Source organism: Engraulis encrasicolus, chromosome 11 (assembly GCF_034702125.1).
Source record: "Engraulis encrasicolus isolate BLACKSEA-1 chromosome 11, IST_EnEncr_1.0, whole genome shotgun sequence".
Lineage (NCBI taxonomy): Eukaryota > Metazoa > Chordata > Actinopteri > Clupeiformes > Engraulidae > Engraulis > Engraulis encrasicolus.
The window spans coordinates 42,787,224-42,807,693 of NC_085867.1; the positions used below are offsets into that span (position 1 = coordinate 42,787,224).

General features: G+C 41.6%; 1 protein-coding gene across 1 annotated transcript in view; it reads left to right on the forward strand.

The window, feature by feature from the left end:
• LOC134458390 (lysosome membrane protein 2-like) overlaps positions 1–17,483 on the forward strand; it is a 44,797-nt gene extending 27,314 nt beyond the window's left edge. The window contains exons 8-12 of the mRNA XM_063210689.1: positions 7,095–7,216; positions 7,691–7,764; positions 9,097–9,148; positions 10,579–10,731; positions 13,710–17,483. Of these exons, the coding sequence (XP_063066759.1) occupies positions 7,095–7,216; positions 7,691–7,764; positions 9,097–9,148; positions 10,579–10,731; positions 13,710–13,829 (521 nt within the window). The 3' untranslated portion in view covers positions 13,830–17,483. The remainder of the gene's footprint in view (positions 1–7,094; positions 7,217–7,690; positions 7,765–9,096; positions 9,149–10,578; positions 10,732–13,709) is intronic.
• Positions 17,484–20,470: the final 2,987 nt, after the last annotated feature.

Below are 20,470 nucleotides of genomic sequence, written 5' to 3' on the forward strand. Positions count from 1 at the left end.
AATTCCAAAGGGCTTTCATTTGTTGCAGCAATTGGGGTTGTGAAAGACTGACTGAAAAACCTAGGCTAGAGATGCACCAGATCCTGATTTCAAGGTAACTGCCGGATACCGGATCCACTGCTTAAGATCCTGCCGGATCCGGATCCTGTGAAAAACCCTATTATCCTGCCGGATCCGGAACCGGGTCTTGGATCCTGTACATCTCTACACAGAACACACACACCTATGCACAGTACAGGCGGACAACTCTGCATGTTTAAATTGTTAGTATTTCTATGCATTTGACATATGACAATACCAGTAAAACTCCTTGTATAAAATATAGCCACTGTAAAAGACAATGCGGCGTTTGTTGACTCAACTGAATTCAATCAAGTCATCTTGTTGCTTTGACTTGAGTTGAGTCAGCTCATAGTGTGTGTTGTGTATGCGTGTTATTGGCAATCCCCAGACTGGTATTTGAAATGAACTTGAAGGATTATTCTGAGTTTTTCATAGGCTTTTGTGTATTTGTTGATGTATGGTAGCTCTTAATATTACTGTGTTCTGGTGGTTAAGGAGTTCACTCAGTATGGCAACAGTAGTTCTTCTGAAACAAGTAATCACATTTTTGTTGCTGCTGTTTAACTGTGCATGGTGTTACCATGGTTTGCTGACTACTAATGCTTTCAAAACATGAGCTATGACCGCGGTGGTTCTCACACATTGTTTTGAAATCCTAAGCTTCAGTACATTTCCATTCAACTGCCCTTTTTCCCACTGACACAACACAAAATGCTTCAGGATGAAACCAAGCAAAAAAGCCCAAAACCACAAATAGAAGATCCTTTGTCGAGTCGACTAGCAATGCGTTTGACACAGGAGTGTGACTGGCTAGGTACAATCCCTTACACTTCATCGGCCTAGTTTGTTGAGCTTCAGAGCTTTGTTGCTAACCACCACAGTAAAAAACAGGATGTTACGTTAATATTTCATAGTAAATCTATGTAGCTCCACTGTGGAGAGTCAAACTACTCAAACAGTGGAGTCAGTGTACATTTTTTCAAATGGCCAGTGTGATTTCAACTCTACGGCAAGACGACTACCCGCCCACTTTGCACTAGGTGCCACCAGTGTTCAGTATTTGTTTCATTTTCCAGTGTTGATGTTTACAAAATATTGAGTAGAATTAACTTTGTTAATGCTGCACTGACCACAGAGTAAACTCAACATTCTGTTTTTTAGTAGGACCAAATCTAAAATGGAGTTCATTTCAACTCTGTCAGAGTTAAAAATAACACCGGTATTTTTTTTGCGGTGCACTTGATTGACCTAGTTTGTTGAGCTCCAGTACTTTGTTGCTAACCACCACTCGAGCAGGCATGCAGGAAGGCAAGCAAGCAGGAAGGGGGCTTGATGTCTGTTGTCACAGAAACACGGCTCAGGTGACCGACTACAGTGCCCTCCTCTCCAACCCCCCGTGGTGTTGCCAAACACAGCCAAGCGAGAGGGGAAAACTCTCACCTCTGTTACACTTTCACCACCTGATGGGAACGCTGCTCGGCAGATGTCCGCATGCTTGAAGGCCATTGGACGATCACCTGTAGCCTGTAGTCTTTGAAGGCGTTTTTCTTTTTCTTTTTTTGCTGTTTGCACAGTGTTCAGTAACATGCCCAAATAATAAGGAGCAGATGTGTGGAAAATGCGCTGCACTTGTTCACGGCGTAAAGCCTCCCCCTCTGCAAGTGCAAGTACAGAGGCAGGCTACAGTGGGAAGGCGTCCAGTCCAGTGCGTCCTTCAAAGGTGTACACATATAGTATGTGCAGTGGAAATGAACACAAAGTCCTGCCGCATACAGAGCTTGTTCCAGCCAATTCTCCTGTCCAGCTTATGTGTAGATCAAGCGCTTGACATTATCTTTTTTTGCTTAACAGCCACTGTGGCATGTGGTTTTCCCGTGTCACAAACCATTCACCCTTCTTGACAGTACTAGCCACAGATGTTTATTGACCGTTTTTTGTTGTTGTTGTTGTTGTTCCTTTTTTCTATGTATCATGACACGCATTTGGACGATTTGGACGGTTGGCCGTTGCCAATGTCAATCTCTACATAGATGAGCTAAAAATAAGTGAAATCACCTGTGTTGACAACAGACAAAGAAGAAATGCATAGTTTTACTTCCTCAGTTTGTCCAACAGACTGGGCTGAGAGAGTAAAGCCTCCTGCCACGTGTTGGCTCCTTCAGGCTGAGGCCAGTGCTCTGAAAGTAGGCGAATTTACTAATTATCTCATCTAGCTAGCCATCAGCTGATTCACTGAAACTGGAACACATATGCGGCAGGGCTTTAAAGGTGCACTGTGCAATAGTGTCAGTGGCCTATTTCCAGAATTCATGCTGCCCACTCACTAATGCTACCCTTTTCATGAATACTTACTACCACCATCAAAATTCCAAGTATTCATCATAACAAGGGAATATATTTCATACATGTGAGGGGGTTCCTCTCCACTGTCCGAGTTTTAGCGGCAAAACTTGTTGTACTTTGGTCATACTTGTGAATATTAGTTTATTACTTGGTAAATATTCATGAAAAGATCAAATTTGGCAATAGGCAGCACAGTTTGAATGAACAGTATACAGTAGTTGCAATACCTACGCTGGCCACAATCCTGCATAGTGCACCTACATAGTCTGATCCCAGTTTGCCCCCATCTGAGAGTCACTCTATCTGTAAAGATAAGTAGACATCCTGCACACTGTCCATAACACTTGAAGAAGAAGCTCTGAGCGATTGAAGTGTGAGCAATAACATTGCCAGTGTAACTGACGGTGTGTGGGATATTTACTTACTCGACCAAGGGAAAGACATACTCCGCGCTACTACTGACAATCCGGAGCAAACGGCGTAGGACCAGACATTAGTAAAAAGGGAGAAGTGTTTGTCGAAATGCATGTCTAATGTAGCCTGGAGAGCCAGACCTGTACAGCAAAAAGCTCTCGGGAGCAAATTCCATTTGCGGTCGCTAGGGGCGTCTAGATTTCTAGGCTATGTCTAATGCACTGTAAATAAACAAGAAATAACTGAAAAGACTTTCGTGTGGCACCAGATTTATTTATTCCCTTTTTACTACTATTTACATATTACTTTGAACCATTGGTTGCATCCTATGCACCCGCTCAAACTGAAGGGTGCAAAAGGGTCCAGTGATGAACTAACTGTGCCTGGTCTTAACATTGAGCGGAGGTTTACGGATGGGTAGGTCATGCTGCAGCCACACAACAGCATGACTTCATTTGAGAAGAGAACCGTGACCTTTGAGGATTACAACAAAGGCCTTTGTCAGGGAGGAGAACCCTGTCACATGGCTGAGTGAGTGGTTGCCCTAATACAGTTGTAACAAAGTCCTTATATGCTAGTGTCGTCTGGCAACAATAGTGGACTATTTCCCTTTCTCTTACTTTGACTAAAAACAATACCATGATCTGAGCCTGATGAATTGGAGAGCCGTTAGTTAGATGGTGATGGGTTGAAAGTACATCATATACTCGATAACAGACATAGTGCTGTATGTTGAGGATTTCACAGTAAGTTGAATAACAATTCACGTTGATGGGGGGGATGAGTGACAACATTGTCCCAGGGAGGGGGAGCATTGTATGTATTGAAAGGGGGCCTTTCAGATATTTTTTGTTGGAGGATTGTCTAAAGCTGTCAGCAGCTACAAGTATGTCAACTGTGTGGGATCCATAAATTGTTAGAAGTTAAAAGTTATGGTTTTCAATGTGTTTTTCATTGGATATTTATCTTGTCATTTGCAGTTCTGTCATTGTAAGAAAATATAAGAATGTCAGAAGTAAGTATGTAAGAAATATATAGTATATAGCCAAAGCTGTAATAAGCTATAACAGTGGTTCTCAAAGTGGGGCGTAAGCCCCCCTGGGGGGGGGGCGCGGAGGCATCTCAGGGGGAGCGTGTGACATCTGATTTGGGCTTTTTTTTCTCCCAAGAAAATGATATCCTTATATATTAATTGTCATGAATTTGAATAGCATAGGGAATGAACACACATTTGCATTCGACGGCAGTCCCTCTTTGTTTAATCTCACCAGCCACCTTTCCTTTGATTTTGCACAGCGATCGCAAAATCCGTCTGCGTGAGTGCTGTTGCTTGGGGGGTCTCGGAAGCATTCAGACCCTCTGAAGGGGGGAATGATGGAAAAAGTTTGAGAACCACTGAGCTATAAGAATCACTTCTTCATTTTCTGGAAACGGTACCAGAAAAGAGAGCAATGACTTCCAGTAACCCCTCTGGCAGCCTCATCCACCCTCTCGGGGGTGGAAGGGTGTGTGTGTGTGTGTGTGTGTGTGTGTGTGTGTGTGTGTGTGTGTGTGTGTGTGTGTGTGTGTGTGTGTGTGTGTGTGTGTGTGTGTGTGTTGGGGGTCGATGCAGCCTCTTCTATGCGAAAGGTCAGGGGAGGACCGAGGTTGGAATGTCTCATATGCCACAATGTTCGGAACTGCTGGTCAGCCCATGTCGTGACTGCTGTTGTGGGAAAACAGTGCACAGAGGTCGGGTCCTGCCCGGCCGCCCGGCCCTTTGCTCTGATATGATAGTTCTGCCAGACCCGGGTCGCAACGCAACACAAACACCCCTGACCCACTCCACTTGGACGGTCAGCACTTCACTGATGAAATGACTGCATGCACACACATGCGCGAAAACACACAGGCATACACAGATTCACACACCCATTTTTGTGCATGCACATACTACGTGCTCAGGCGCATACACACAAACACACACACACACACACACACACACACACACACACACACACACACACACACACACACACACACACACACACACACACACACACACACACACACACACACACACACACACACAGGGTGGGTCAGGGTATGGTCAGAGTATATGCATGTGCTGGAAGTTTCTTATCTGTTTTTGTGGTGCCTCTTCAGGAAGGAAGCATGTGTAGGAAATTCTCAATTTGTAAACCTATGACTCTGAGTCTGACTGTCCATCAACAGATCCATAAGGGAAGCATCCTTTTCCTCCGGCCCAAATATAGTATTGAAAATAAATGTAAAAAATTGTCACGAAACAGCACATTTTTTGTAAATCAAGTCAATGTCTCAAAGTTCATAGTCAAATATAAATATGTATTCCAGAGAATTTAGATGAGCTTAAAGGGTTCCACTCCAGTCTATCAAGATCAAATAAACATCAGCAGTTGAGCCTATTTGCACAATACACAATATCCAACAGAACAGGTTATAGGGTCCTGGCTACACTTACAACTTAGCCAGCTAAACAAACAATGCATTTTTTGTTTGGCAAGACCATCAAATTATTATTTTTCAAAGTGAATAGGGTAATGATCATTTATGGCTATAAAATTGCTAGAACTGTAAAACAAGGAATAAACTAATAAAAACAATAACATGGAAAGATCCCATAAAAATCATCATACAACAACACGAAATATAAAGATATGAGACATAGGAGTTAAGTCAGATGAAACTGCTGGCAAGATTAAAAAAGGGGGTGAGGTGAGCTTCTCATAACAGGAATTCATAGGAACTAGTTATTTGGCAGTGCCTTGTAGTCCACCTTCATGTTTATACAGTATATACATAGAAACAGAATAATGTCGCTAAAGATGGAAAGTAAAGTGGCCTCTTTTTCTAACTCCCTTTTCATCCATTTTCTTTAAAGCCAGCCCCCACCCTGTACTTAAATATACGTTTGCATCCCAGTATCTATTTTTCACCGGCCCAGCCCACTCCCTAAAACGTATGTCATGTGTGCAGACTGTGCACAGTAAGACATACAGGAAGTAGACCACCCTCCACAGTCCCCACCCTCTCCATGTGTAGCTTAAATACAGATGTGGAAATTGTACTGACATGACAAGAAAGGCAGGGGCTATGATTTATTTATCTATTTATGGAGTTTATTTCTTGTTAAACTTGGGGCCTTGTAACTCGTTCAGTAACTATTTATTTATTTACTTGCAATACAAATCAATACTATCGTATATGAGTATATGAGTTTTACAAATTAGGTAAAAACCAAGTTATAATGAAGCAGTGTTTATTTATTTAATAAAAAAACGGATTCAAATAAATACTTTTAAAAAATAAGCCAAAAGTGGTTAAAAGTGTCAAGGTTTCAGGCAGACAGCAATGATGTTTTTTGTGTATTGTACCAAACATTTTCAAGATTCAAGATAAGTTTTATTTGTCCCGCAGGAAATTTGTCTTGGAAAATTACAAAACTGCTGCAACATACAACACACAACACATAACAAAAACAAACAAAACAAAAACAAAAAAAACCCATAACAAAAGGAAGACTCAATAAATAGGCCTATTTAGAGTGCAGTACTGAAGGGCATAATGGTGTACAGCATTACTAGACAGAAGTCAGTCATTTTCACAGACTTTAAGACCCACTTGGAGAACCATTGGCCTAATTGTCTAAATGTCTGTGTTGATTCCGATTGTTGGGCTAACAGGACACAACATTGCTATATTATGTATGAGATAGACTGGTGACACAAGCAGTATACAATTGTATCCTGCTTGTGTCACCAGTTGTTCTCATAGTATAGCAATGCTGTCACCTGTCACAATGTACTTTGGCTATAGCTGAAATGGCAATAAAAACCTCATTTAGTTGGCTATGAAAATCAAGGCCAACAGATCCAGTTGGTGTGCAAACACTCATAAAAAACGTCTGACAATAAGACCTTCACAACGGCATAGTGTCTTATAGAGCAGGGTACACGTGACTGAAGTAATGCTGTGACATTATTATTGTACCTTAGCAAGAGAATTAGCCACAGAATAATTTGAATGTGCTGTTCGTTTTATATTTGCTCATTAAGTGATGGTGCCATGTTTGAATTAGTTACTCAGTGCAGGGCATTTGAATACTGTAGGTCTTGCCAAATTTAATTCCATAGAAAATAATGACATTTTTCTATTGTGGGCGCTCTGGAGGGTTTTGTTTTGTTTTGGCTTTTTGTTTAGGCTGCAGTGGTCTGTATTGAATGTATATTTGTCTCTCCCTGTGTTTGACTTAGATGTTCCCGTGGTGGTGTCGTTTCCTCACTTCTACCTCGGCGATGAGAAGTACCACCAAGACATCGACGGTGTTTCTCCTCCAGTGAGGGAGGAGCACCAGACCTACGTGGACCTCAACCCGGTAAGAAACATTTTTAACCCCGTGATGATCACACTTTGGTCTGGGCAAAATAGCTAAACTGAAGCTGCAGGTCTGTGAGACGGTATTCAACAGTATTCACTTCTTTGGGTAATAAAAGTATTAACATTTCCGTAGATTTACATTAAAGTGTAGCAAAAAATTTTGCATTTGGAAAATGGGAGGTGGGGGCGATAGGCCTACACGTATTTACTTTCTAAAGGACAGGTTGAGGAGTGCTTTATTCTTAGCACCGGGACCTGCTGTTGCTGTGAAACCCTCCGAGCTGTGTTTACTGACAATGTTTTCCCTTTTTCTGATGTCCTCTTTATTTGTTTTGCAGATGTTAATGATTAATGAAGCTCGGTGAAAAGAAGAAGGATGAATGGTCTGATTATTCTACTAACTTCACGGCCGTGTGTGTGTGTGCGTGTGTGTGTGTGCGCGCGCGCGCGTGTGTGTTTACTCTCTGTGCAGACTACTGGGATCTTGGTCCGGGCCAGCAAGAGAGCACAGTTTAACATCGTACTGGAGAAACTGAATCGTTTTGCGTAAGTAATAACTTATCTCGGGCTGTTGTACTGGTCTAGAGAAGTCCACACACTTGAACAATTATTTTTGCCATTATTCATATAGCCCAGTGTGAGAACAAACAGGAACCGAGAAGGGGAGAGAGAGAGTGATAGGGTAGGGTTGGGAAATGACCCAGGCTGGGTGCCCATGGGCATACAATGTAGCCCAGTGGTCTCCAATAATTTTTCTCCAAGTGGCCAAATTATGAAGTATAGCGCAAGTGAGTCTGCGGGCCAAACCAACGCCCCCAACCCAATGAGAAACAAGTTAGATGTCTGGACAGAGAACAGATTTTCGCTTTTCCGCTTTCCCTTCTTGTCAATGTCTGTTATGAGACTAGCATAAGATCTAACTCTTCTGTGAATGCTCTGGAGAGATATGACCCACTGCAGTTTTAGTGAGGAAAAATCACACACATTTATGTTTTCATTTGTTCTGACCTAATGGCGGGCAAAATGTTTGCCATGCCCGTGCCGGATTTGGTCCGCGGGCCTTTGTTTGGAGACCAAGGGTGTAGCCCATATGTGATCAGATGTGTTACCTCGTTACACTGCAGCACCCCCACACACTAAGAGAATCTGAAGAAGACCTTCACAGTCCAAACATTCTGCCATGAAATAAATGCAACAACAAAATTTCAAGTGTGCAAGCTTCTATCATCCAGTACTTGAATCAGCCTTTGTCCTGCATCTTGATAGGGGATGTGCACAATGTTCCCATCCTAACTCTCTTGGGTTCTTACGTTAAAGCCTATCCCAGCATTGGGCAGTGGTTGTTTCGACGTTCTGTACAGCAGGGCTATTCCAATGGAGGCCCTGGGGACAGATGCGGCCCTTGGATGGCAAGGTTCTGGCCCCCCACAAGGTCTGACCAAAATGAAAACAAATAGGCCTATGTGTGCTATCTGGGGCAATGCATAATTTGCGATCACTAACCCTCCAGGTTGGGGATATCTCTCATGCATTCACATGACAGTGAAATCTTATCTACACAGTCTGATAAATAGACCATCAAAGGCTACTAAGAAATAGAGAAGAAAATATATGTTCTGTCTGGGAAGCTATCCGCTTGTTTCGCACCCTAGCCTCGGACACTGTGCTTCTCGTGGTTTTGCAGATTCCGGCCCCTTTACCTCAGTGACTTTTAATTGAATACCCCTGCTGTACAGTACCCACTGCTTCTTCAGTTCAAACACTAATGTCATGTTCTCTCTCTCTCTCTCTCTCTCTCTCTCTCTCTCTCTCTCTCTCTCTCTCTCTCTCTCTCTCTCTCTCTCTCTCCAACCTCCCATCTCTCTCTTTCTTTCACAGCATTACCAAAAACCTCAACACAACAGTCTTCCCAATGTTCTTCCTCAATGAGGTAAATTTACCCCTCAAATCATGAAACCTTGAATCTTCTTTTTTTCTTGCACTATGTCACGCAGGACAAATAATGGGGATAAAAGTGACTGAGTGAAATGGAAAATACTAATGGTTAAAGCAACACTTGGTCATTTACCTCATTTTTGGAACTTTCGAAAACACTTGAGAAACATAATTTTTTAGGTTATAAACACTATGTTAATTTTGCTGTAAGGTGCTAACAAAATCCATTGGCTTGTATGATCTGCACGGGTGTTGGAGATTTGGGGCCTATCTCTTTGTAGTTAGACACGTCCACGTCCATCCACGTCCACGTCCATCCACGTCCACATCCATCCACTGTAGTTAGACTCCCACGTCTATCCACTGGGAAGCGTTGCGCTGCCAGACACACACTCGCCACAAAAAACTCAACAAGGAGGTGATTAACACCACAGGAATGAAATGTCTTTGCAATCACACTGATACCCCAACCACAGATGGTGCAAATATGTGCTCTTCTTGCAGACTCCCTACCCCAATTGCAAAAGATTCTCGTTACCGACGTAGATGCGCTTGGTCTAACTTGGACACGCATAGAATCTTCAGGTGGAAGGTGTAGGTTTATGCTCGATTGACCACAGCTATCAGCCAATCAGAATCGAGAACCGGACCGCACAGTGTTGTTAGATTACACAATATTGGATAGATTTACCACTGAAAATGTTACACTGACCAAAGATTTAAATGAATACTCTTTTTGAGTGAGACAAAATGTTATCTGAATCGTAGTGAATTTAAACTCTTTTAACCCCTTAAGACACGGCATTATAAATGAGCTGTTACCAGCATGGCAATGACCAAGTCGTAATGTATTACTAAAGGCCCTGTGCACTGTCTTAGTAGTGTAGTACTATAAGAGTTAACTATTGTCTATTACAGCGGGCCTCTGGAGGTACGTGGCGTGCTAGCCTAGAAATCTAGACGCCCCTAGTGGCCGCAAAATGAATTTGCTCCCGGCACAGCTTTGCTGTAGGGGTTTTTGGCGCGGCCAGGCTAACGGCGTGCACTAAGGGGTTAAGAGTTACATTTATGTTACATTTATTTATTATTGTGTTTGTCGTTGTGAGCATTAGTATTATTGTTATTATTGTTATTAATTTACTGATTTATTCATTCTGTTGTTATTTGATATATTTAATCGTAGCCCCTTAATGCACGCAGTACCTCCAATGGCACGCTGTAATAGTCATTGAAATGTAACTACCATAGCACTACAATACTATGACACAGCAGAGGCCGTTTAGTAATGCACCACGACTTGGTCATTACCATACTGGTTACAACAAATGAATAAAGCCGCGTCTTAAGGGGTTAAAGAGTGATATTAACACTTAAAGAGTGATATTAACACTGGTGTTTGTTTTGGCCGTGTGTTTTGATTGGCAGACTGTTGTGATTGACGACGTGTCGGCCGCCAGGGTGACCAAGCTGCTGACCATCGCCCATGTGGCCTCCAACTTCTACATCCTCATCATCGGCCTGGGAGGCCTGCTCGCCATCATCCTCCTCGTCTACATCATCCTCGCACGCAGGAGGACGGTGAGAGAGACACACGAGTAGAGAAGAGTTTATTACTGTCAAAGGAAATGAACATGCCTAGAAGTATTCACATAGTACAAATTGACACACAGATCAAACATATAGCACACGTCTGGTGCTCATCCTCCTCATTTTCATCATCCTGGCACGCAGGAGGAAGGTGAGACGCAGGAGTAGAGTTTATTACTGTCAAAGGAAATTAACATGCCTAGAAGTATTCGGGTCAAAGGCGCTTTTTTGGGCTCAGTTGGCGGCGCAGAAACATCTAATGCCCATAAATTAATTAGTAATTGGCGGTTGATCCACTGCAGTGAATTATGGCTCTTAGATAGTCCACAAAAAACAAATAAACAAACAAAAATCCATTCAATAGTGGCACTGGCTGCCGTTGCGCCACCCTGATGTGTGCTACATTCGAAACGTCACTGATCCATACACATAATACACACTGACACCAGGGCTTGACACTGGCACCCGCCAACCGGCCAAATGCTGGTAAAACTTGTCTGTGGCTGGTAAGAATTTCAGTGTCACTAGCCAATTTGGCAGGTAGCTTATTCTATGGTATGACATACCAGAATAGCTCAGTTACTCAGTTTCTATCAGTTTATTTTATTCCATGTATCAACCCATGCACTCATCTTCTTGCTTTAAGCACTTCATTTTCTGAGGTTATATGTACAGTGTCATGATAAAAAATGTGGCTAGTAGAATGGCTGGATGGCTAGTGACTCAGGAAAACCAGCAAACGAAAAAGTTAATGTCAAGCCCTGATTGACACACAGATCAAACATTGAGCACACGTCTGGTGGTCCTCCTCCTCATCTACATCATCCTCTCTCACAGGGGGAAGGGTAGGGGAGACAGAGGAGTGGAGTTCTTGCCTAGAGTTACTTTATTCAGACGCAGCAGGAAGTAGTTACTTTATCGATCCTGAAGGAAATGAATGCGTCATACTTATCCTCATACACATCGTCCTTAGTTGCAGGAGGATGGTGAGACAGAGAAGGAGAGGAGTAGTAGCCTAGTAAACTAGACAAACCTGCCTAGTGTCCAAAAACATTGTAACTGACTGAGTGGGTCTAGGGAGTTGTTTCGTGGTAAGATCGCCACAACAGGCACCAGCCATAAATGACCAATCAGCAAACGTTTTTGTTTATTTGAATCTTTTCGGTGGGCTTTGGCAAGTCGGAATGGCTACAGCTAGCGAAAAGAAGACGTTTCATTGGTCATAGCGTTACAGCAATTTGGTCCCACCCACATCCTTCAACTGTCTGATACGAGTAAGGCCAGACTTTAGTCATCACATCAAGTCTTGCTCGCTTGGCCAGAAGAGAAGAAAAGAGTTACTTTATTGATCCTTTGTGTCTAATAGCTTACACATAATACCTGATACTAAATACTAAAATATGACCTTTGGCGGGTAAACTACTTGCCTCGCCACGTCAGATCAAACAAACGTATTACACATCTGCATACTCTTACATGTGTAATAACGAACAGCGGTGTACAAAGTAAAGGGAGAAGTACTCTCAGAAGTCTGTCCCCCTCGTTATCTACAGTGGAGTAACTGGTGTATAAACTGTGTAAGAGCGTGCACTGGTGTTGTAATCACATCAGTAAGAGTAGCCTACTTCTGCTTAATACTCCTCTGCAGATTAGTGATATTCGGCTTGGCAGCGCAGGTGGGAGTTTCAGTTAGGGAAGACGTCAAAAACAAATTCACCACCAGTTGTATATCCCCCTAAGACACAGCATTATAAATTTGCCCCTACCAGAATGGTAATGACCAAGTTGTAATGTATTACTAAAGGCCCTGCGCACTGTAATAGTAGTGTAGTACTTTAGTAGTTAACTTTCAATGCCTGTTACAGCGTGCCACAGGAGGTACGTCGTGGATTAAGGGGCTACGGAAGTAATGTGGAGGAGCAGGAGGAGGGGGAAAGCAAACTGTCCTCTACCAACGCATTATTTATATTGAAATGAAATGAAATGTTTACCTCGAAGGACGCTACCCCTTGTATATCCTGTTAACATTTGTGATATAATTTCATGTACATTGACTGCCAAAATAATGTAAGTAGTTGTTGGTGTGCTACTTTATTATAGCCAGCAATGAAGAGAAGAGTAACAAATGTCTGCAGCCACTAGTTTGGCAATAGTGGTCATGGTTACCGTTCCTAAGCACTTCGATATCAAATAGAGATAACGTTTGTTTACATATTATTCAAAGGCACTTCCTAGGCTGATAGGTAACCTATCCACTTTGTTTTGGGGTTGTTGAGTTTTTAAGAATTGCTATGTGAAGATATAGAGCTAAGAAGCAGACCAAACAACTAAAACACATGATATCATGATTCATGACACACCATCGCAGTCCATGTGCTGTCTCTAGCATGTAACTTGATCCAAGAGTGCCCCCTGCTGTTTGCTTCTCTCTGTGCAGTTAATGTGTTTGTGTCAGAAAGTAGGAACTGCTAAATAGATGTCTTGTATAATACAAAAAAGATAGTCAGAGAAAACTATTTTGACTGCAATTGGTCATGCGGTTCTAAATATCATTATTTTTGGTGAGCATGTTTATAACATTCATCAACATTTACAGCACTAACTGTAACTTCTTAACAACTCTCAACTGTGGACGTGACTTCTTTTGCCATTTCCATGCAGCAGTGGGTTATGTGGGTCATATGGATTTCTGGCTCAGCTTGGCTAGAGGCTTAAAGTCTCACAGAATGAACAGAATTCCTGAACTTGCTGTTGAGCGATATAACACAAACCACACATACATCCCATAACACACATAAGTACAACAGATGTACTGTACTGATCCAGTTCCTCGCACCCAAAGGCTGATGTTTAAACATTTTGCCGTTGAGGGCACTTCCTCAAAAGGACTGATATAACAAACAGGTACAGTGTTTGTATTTGTGCTTCAGTGTATAACGGTGTTTGTCTTCTATGTACTCTCCCTCTAGACCACTGCCAGAGACGAGACGACCTACTCACCAGTGAGTGCCAAAATAGAGGACTACTCTGACAACTCCAAAAATGGCAACTATGTAGGGATGACCCCCGTCATCACCGAGCGATCCTGAATAGCGCCCTGACTGAAGGTCCTCTCTCCTTGATTATGTGAAGCGATGAATGCTATAGTTGCTTAAGTGCCAAATTAGTGGATCATTTTTTTTAACGCATATTTTTGACATATCAATTGTTCCACTCTTTCTATGTGAAATACTTGTAAATATATTGCTGTGTTTTTAGTGTTTCAAGAGGTTTTGAGAGGCTTAGGTCACCCCTTGAGTTTGTAGTGTTTTTAAAATGTCTGTTGCATTTCATGTTTGCTGTTTAAAATGTTTATATGTTTGAGTTGTTACATTCTCTGCAGAGGGGACATTGCCTAGTTTTGTGTCCCAAGTGTTTTTGTTGTGAAACAGCATTTCAATGTTGATGCACTTATTTAGATGAAGTATAGTATGTAGTATTACGTTTTATTCTTTTAAATTTAGTTTATGTGCTCTTCTTTGCAATAAGGGAAAAACATTCTGACACAAGACTGAAGTTATTCTGATATTATAACACTGTTTTTATTTAAGGTAATACACACATGGATAAAGCACACCCCTAAAGACAGCAAAACACCCTCTCAGGTTCATATGAAAATAATAACATAATATGTTTAAAAAGCAATAGTAAATAGTAAAATACATGAATTCATAGTTCCATTATCATTTTATGGCTTTAAGGCCTTATAAATATTACCACTGACCTTTAAATCCCTTAAAATCCTTTTAATACTTGTCAAAAGTTGGCAAAACTTTTTTGTGCACAATGTGGAATTCCTAGGGGACTTGTGTGTTATCCACAAATAAATGCAGCAGTTGTTTTATTTTTACATACAGTATATGCAGGTTTTAGGTTGACAAAATTACCATAATGTTGTTTACCACTTTCAACTATTTCCCTTTTTGCAAGAAGCAAATCTTTTGACAAGATGAATCAGACTGAGTATGATTGTCATTACATAGGTAGTAGTGTTCTCTTATTTTCTTCTTCTATCGTTTTCTGTCATTGTTGTTTGAAGGACTTGGTTTTATGAAGAAATGACTGCACCGTGCATGCAGTCGGTAATCACTATGGCTCTTTACTGTGGTTGTGCCAAAGACACATCTTTTAAACATCATAAATTATTACAGCAATCTCTGAAGACTGCAGTCAATATACTTTCACTAAGCAAGCAATAACTTAAAAAGGTAGACTGAAGTGAAATTGAGTGTTTGACATTGCTAATGTGTAATACGTATATAATAGCCCTGTTTATGCTGTTGGTCAAACCTGCTGCTTGAAGCTTAGCAACTGTAGGAATTATTGCTCTGTACAGTTGGCCCACAGTATACATGCAACAGGAACTGGGCTTAAGTTCCAGGATATATAGGCTGTATACACACACACACACACATATATATATATATAAATGGGGCTAATATGTGCTTGAAAAGATGCTGGGATCGGTTGTGCTGCGTTTTAAAGTAGTGCAGTTCATCGGCTATTCGCCCCTCATTGTGGTTGGTAGGGCAGGGCTAAAAAACACAACCTGCTTTGATCATGAGAGTTGAGTTTAGGAGAGTATATCATTTCATGGGTGGTACCCCAGTCCTTTTCTTTGAGGTTTACTTGCCCACAGCATCTAAGCAGAGAAAATACCACCTATACTCTAGTCTACATTAAAGCTCCAGTCATCATATGATCTCGAAAAGCTCCCAGAAAGAGCTCAAGAAGCTTCCTCTCAGCGCAGTTGTTTCTCCTCCCAACAGCCTACATACAGTATGAATGCGAGACCTAGACACCTAGAAAGGATTACAGAATGTGTTGTCTGCCTTGGGAAGAAATCAACATTCTTTCTGTTAGGATGTGTTAAAAAAAATCTTAATGTGCTTGTTGCCACCTGATGCAAATGGTGGTACTTTGGCAGATTGGCAGATCAACATCCTCTTTTTTGACCGTTTAGAGGTCAAAATGTTGCCTGTAGTAGTCAATCACATGAGCTCCTTGTACAGTACAGCCTGTGAAGGTATATTCCTTGTAGTGCATCTTAGATTCTCATGATGATGCTGCTGTAGTTGTGAGGTATTTTGTTGTTGTTTGCTTGAAAGGGACACCATGGCGTCCTCTGTAGTCTCCTGTTGTTTATCAATGCTTTGAATTAAAAATATAGATTACAGAAATAACAGAAATCAGATGAAGGCTATACGCACAGTCCAAGTAACAAATATAGAGTGCCGTCCTTGTTTATGAAGTTGAGCTGAAGAATGCTTCTATCTCTTTCTCTTTGTATATCTTGACTTTAGAGCTTTAAAACGATACTGCACCATTTCTTGACATAAGCTAATTTTACCCTTGAGTTTAATAATTGAGTAGTACTTCACATATTCGTTTTTTCAACCGTTCTCTTAGTCTGGGTATGTTACTTCATGTTCCAAGCTAGCAATTATCATTGAATCTTATGGAACCAGCTGGAACCCTAAGATTCCATTATACTATGTTAGCTTGGAGGAATTTGCATTGCCAGACTCAGAACAGCTGGAAGTACAGGTAAAAAAAATAAAAAAAAATAACTCAAGGGGTGGTGTAGATCTTATTTCCAGAAATGGTGCAGTGTGGCTTTAATGTTTCAATGTTATATGTGTGATTAAATCAGTGTGTGACTGTTGTATTGGGGGAGGCAGGTGTAGTATGTGTTTGGATATTCTCAGGTCCATATGTGCCATTTGTGCCTTCCGCAATGTGCAAATATGGTGCACGACAACAGGCTATACAATGTGCTGCTCTCTGGAGCTAAAACAGGGAATGTTACAAGTCAGTAGCCATAGAGTCACATTTTTTGGTAACACTTTAGGGTTGCAGTCTTTTTAAAGCTTTATTAGCACTAAGTAATTCATTTATTAACTCTTAAGAAATAATTGACTTATTAAAAAAACATTTACAAATGTTCCTAAATGAGTAAGGAATGGTATGTTAACACATACCATGCGTACAATGTGTACCGGCACACATTTACCAATAATCATAGTATTCCAACTGATTTACAAACGTTTGTAATTGTTTGTATTATTTGTTAATAATTCATTAAGTATTAACTTAATATAACTACTAAGCGTTAATAAACTTTTAAAAAACACTGTATAGTGTTACCACATTTTTCAATGAAGAATCATCCACATGCAGGTATTCATCAATTTCCGTCCATTGTGCTGTGAGAATTTTAAAGTAACTGTAAGAGAGTTTTCAATTGGATTTGTTCTTTTTAAATACCGTATATAGTGTCCTTTGTGTAGAACATTTCATGCAACTGGTCTTTGACACGTTACTCCGGTATGCTCTATTCTGGTGTGACTAGAGAGTTTTCCAATGTCTTTGCATAGTTATTATGTACTCAATGAATGTGAACAGTATTACTGTTACAAAATAATAATAAAAAAGTGCCAACTGGTGATTTTTTTATTTTATTTTACCACCTGCCCCTGGAGCGTTACTGAGACGTAATCATGTCAGTGTTAGTTAACATGCAAATGTATCTGTGAATTTGGTAAAAGACTGACAATGCTTTCTCTCCTAAATTTTAACATGTTAACCAGCAAAGTCGTTTCCTTGACTTCTGTCAGTTACTTAAATTGCATTGCATTGTATTGTTAAATACTGTTGCACTAACAACACACTGTATTTTACAATAAAGAAATATATATATTTCACCTGTATGTATCTCATTGTTTTGTCCTCGGGGGGATCTAGAGATCGAAGGGGATCTGCTGACCTTTGTCTGCGTTGAGGTTATGACACAAATTCTGCTTGTGAGGATTTGTACAGGAAGGTGTTTTGTCCTGCTGGGCATTGCTGCCTGTCGCACCTCCTCCGGTGCCCATGGGTCAGCTGCAGGGTCATCAGTCGGGAACCACCATTCACTAACGTTTCGCCCCTTTAATCCCGAAACGTTTCGTGGTGGCAGGGCAGTGACAGGGACGTCTCCCTGTCACCCCCTGCAGCTGATGGGTGTTTTCCCCTGCGGCTGTTGTCTGGGGTTAAGTTTTCTCCCCCCACGTTTTGTCCTTCCTCCTGAGCCAGAGCCAAAAGCTCGCCTTTTCAGCCTCCTCTGTCAGGCACCTTTAATTTGTCAAAACCAAATTAAAGGTGCACTCGCTGCACTGTGTAGGATGGTGGCTAGAGAAGGTATTGCAATTATGCTGCTCATTGGTTGAAACGGTGCTGCCTTTTGCCAGATTTTTTTTTTCATGAATATTTACTAAATAATAAAGTAATATTTACTATTATGACCAAAGTACATTAAGTATTGCTGCTAAAAATGTCTTTTTGAACATTCAAAATGGCGGACCATGGAGAAGATCCCCCTTTTCATGTATAAAAAAAGCAATTTCCCATAATGAATAATGTCATAATGAATACCGGTACTTAGAATTTAATGGTGGTGGTAAATATTTGTGGAAAAGATAACATTTGTGAATGGGCAGCATGAATTCTGGAAATAAACTACTAAAAATATTACACAGTATGTACACCTTTAGGACATATTTTGATCCCCAGGTGAAGTCATTAAGGTATTGATTAATATCTTGAGCAAGAGTCATTGTAATTGTAATGTCATTGTCAAATAGTTTCTTTTTTTAAAGAACGCACTATATACTAAGCACTATATACACTAATACATAAAGTGCAGGAGTGAGTCATCATAGTAGTACTAGTATGTGTGAGACGCTGGACCTAGTGGCTCTCACACAATCACATTCACACACACACACACACACACAGAGGCTGGCCTTACTGGCTCTTTGGAAGATGTTTTGCAACTCCAATGCCAGCAGTCTTATACCCCTGGCCTGCTGTGATTTTTCAGCGCCATTTGCAGTGGCAATGATGGATGCTGCAGAGGCCAACTAGCTGAGTGTGGCCGTAGAACGTTAGTAACTCTTCCTCCCGAAGCCTCTTAAAATATTGGTAATGCTGAGCTATCAAACTGGTCCTTAAATCGAATCGAATCGTAAGGGCAGGGCCAATGCACACCACTAGGCCTGTGTGTGTGTGTGTGTGTGTTTGTGTGTGTTGGAGAGTCCCTGTATAGAGATAAGAGCAGAAAGCTGCTGACGGAAATGTGCTATTTCCGTGACAACAGAGATGGTCACAGGTGATGCAGAGAACCGTACGTGGAAGAAGAGAGAACAACACTGATATGAGGATAAGAAAAAGCCGTTTGTTTTCATGTTTTTTTTTTATTTGTTTTTTTTTCCCACAGGTCTGCAATCATTATATTGTACTTTTATAATATGCATAAAACATTAATTTACGCTTGAGACACACACACATACACACACACAAAATACAAACACACACACGCAGACACACACACACACACACACACACACACACACACACACACACACACACACACACACACACACACACGTCAGTTCCGTTCTAGAGCGGGACAGGGTGAGGGGGTAGGTAGCAGTCGTCTGTCAGGCAGTCTTGGAGAGATAGTGCGACACTCAAAGACCAAACGCTGAATCCTGAATTGAGACAGCCATGTGCAGCACACGGCCATTTGTCTTGCTGTTTTTCCTCTCTGCAGCCCACTTCAGTCCTGATGCTGACCATGCCTTCAGAAGAGAAGGAGATTCTTACATGCATCGCCTTGAGGCTGACTACGGCGTACTCTACAAGGTCACAGCAGCAGGTGAATCTCTGCTTGTGGCCAACTGCTCCCAACCAATGGCACAGTTGCAAGGCTATGATGTCCAATGCCGTGGATATGGTTTAGAAATAATGAACCTCACTGTGGCCCAGAGTGGAGACTACAGGTATGAGCCCCGCCGGGGAGGAATCAGTGTCCATGATCCAATCAGCTTCCATCTCACTGTCTGTGAAGAAGACTATGAGGGTGAAACATCCAGCATCATCACATCTATGGACAGTGGTGTACTGTGCCAGTCGGATTCCGCTCTCGACAATGGGACCAGTATACAGGTGTTTCGAGGTTATTGGAGGCCCACTTTAGTCCTGGACACCAATTTGTCAACGGAGCCACTACAGGACCAGGGGCGAGTTTAGGCTATTTTTAGTGGGGCCACGGCCCCACCGTGACTTGGCTCGGCCCCACTAGCTCAGGAGCCTTTTAAAATATTATTTGTGAATTGTATCGGGAATTAATGCAATTGCGCAGTCGCTTTGCCCCTGCGCAATATTCTGCTGCGACTGCCCCGTCTGGCAACCCTGTGTATGAACTTCAAGAAAGGTCTTGTGACGAGTCTGCCACACCTCTTCCGATTGGTTTGAATCTTCATGCAACTGTTTGCCGCCAGAGTTGTGTTCAGTTATGATTTTTGCGAAAGTAGTTTCTGGATTTATCATGCAGCCGAGGCAGAACCCAAATCTGCGCATATTCTTGTGATGAGAAGGTATGATGCACACTACACTACACGCAATAAAGTGGTGTAGGCTACTGTAGTGCTGTGTGCAGACTATGATAGCATTGGTGTCATCATAACTGACATAATTTTGTAAGCTGGTATGGTAAAAAAGTGTTGCGATGAAAGGCCATTAAAATCGTCCATTATTAGGTTGTGGATATCCGTGAAACATGCTTAACATAGGTAGCAGTGGCTAAGATTTTGTCAGGTGGTGCCTTGCGACGCACAGCCTACTTTCACTTTCGCCAGTGTTATGGGGC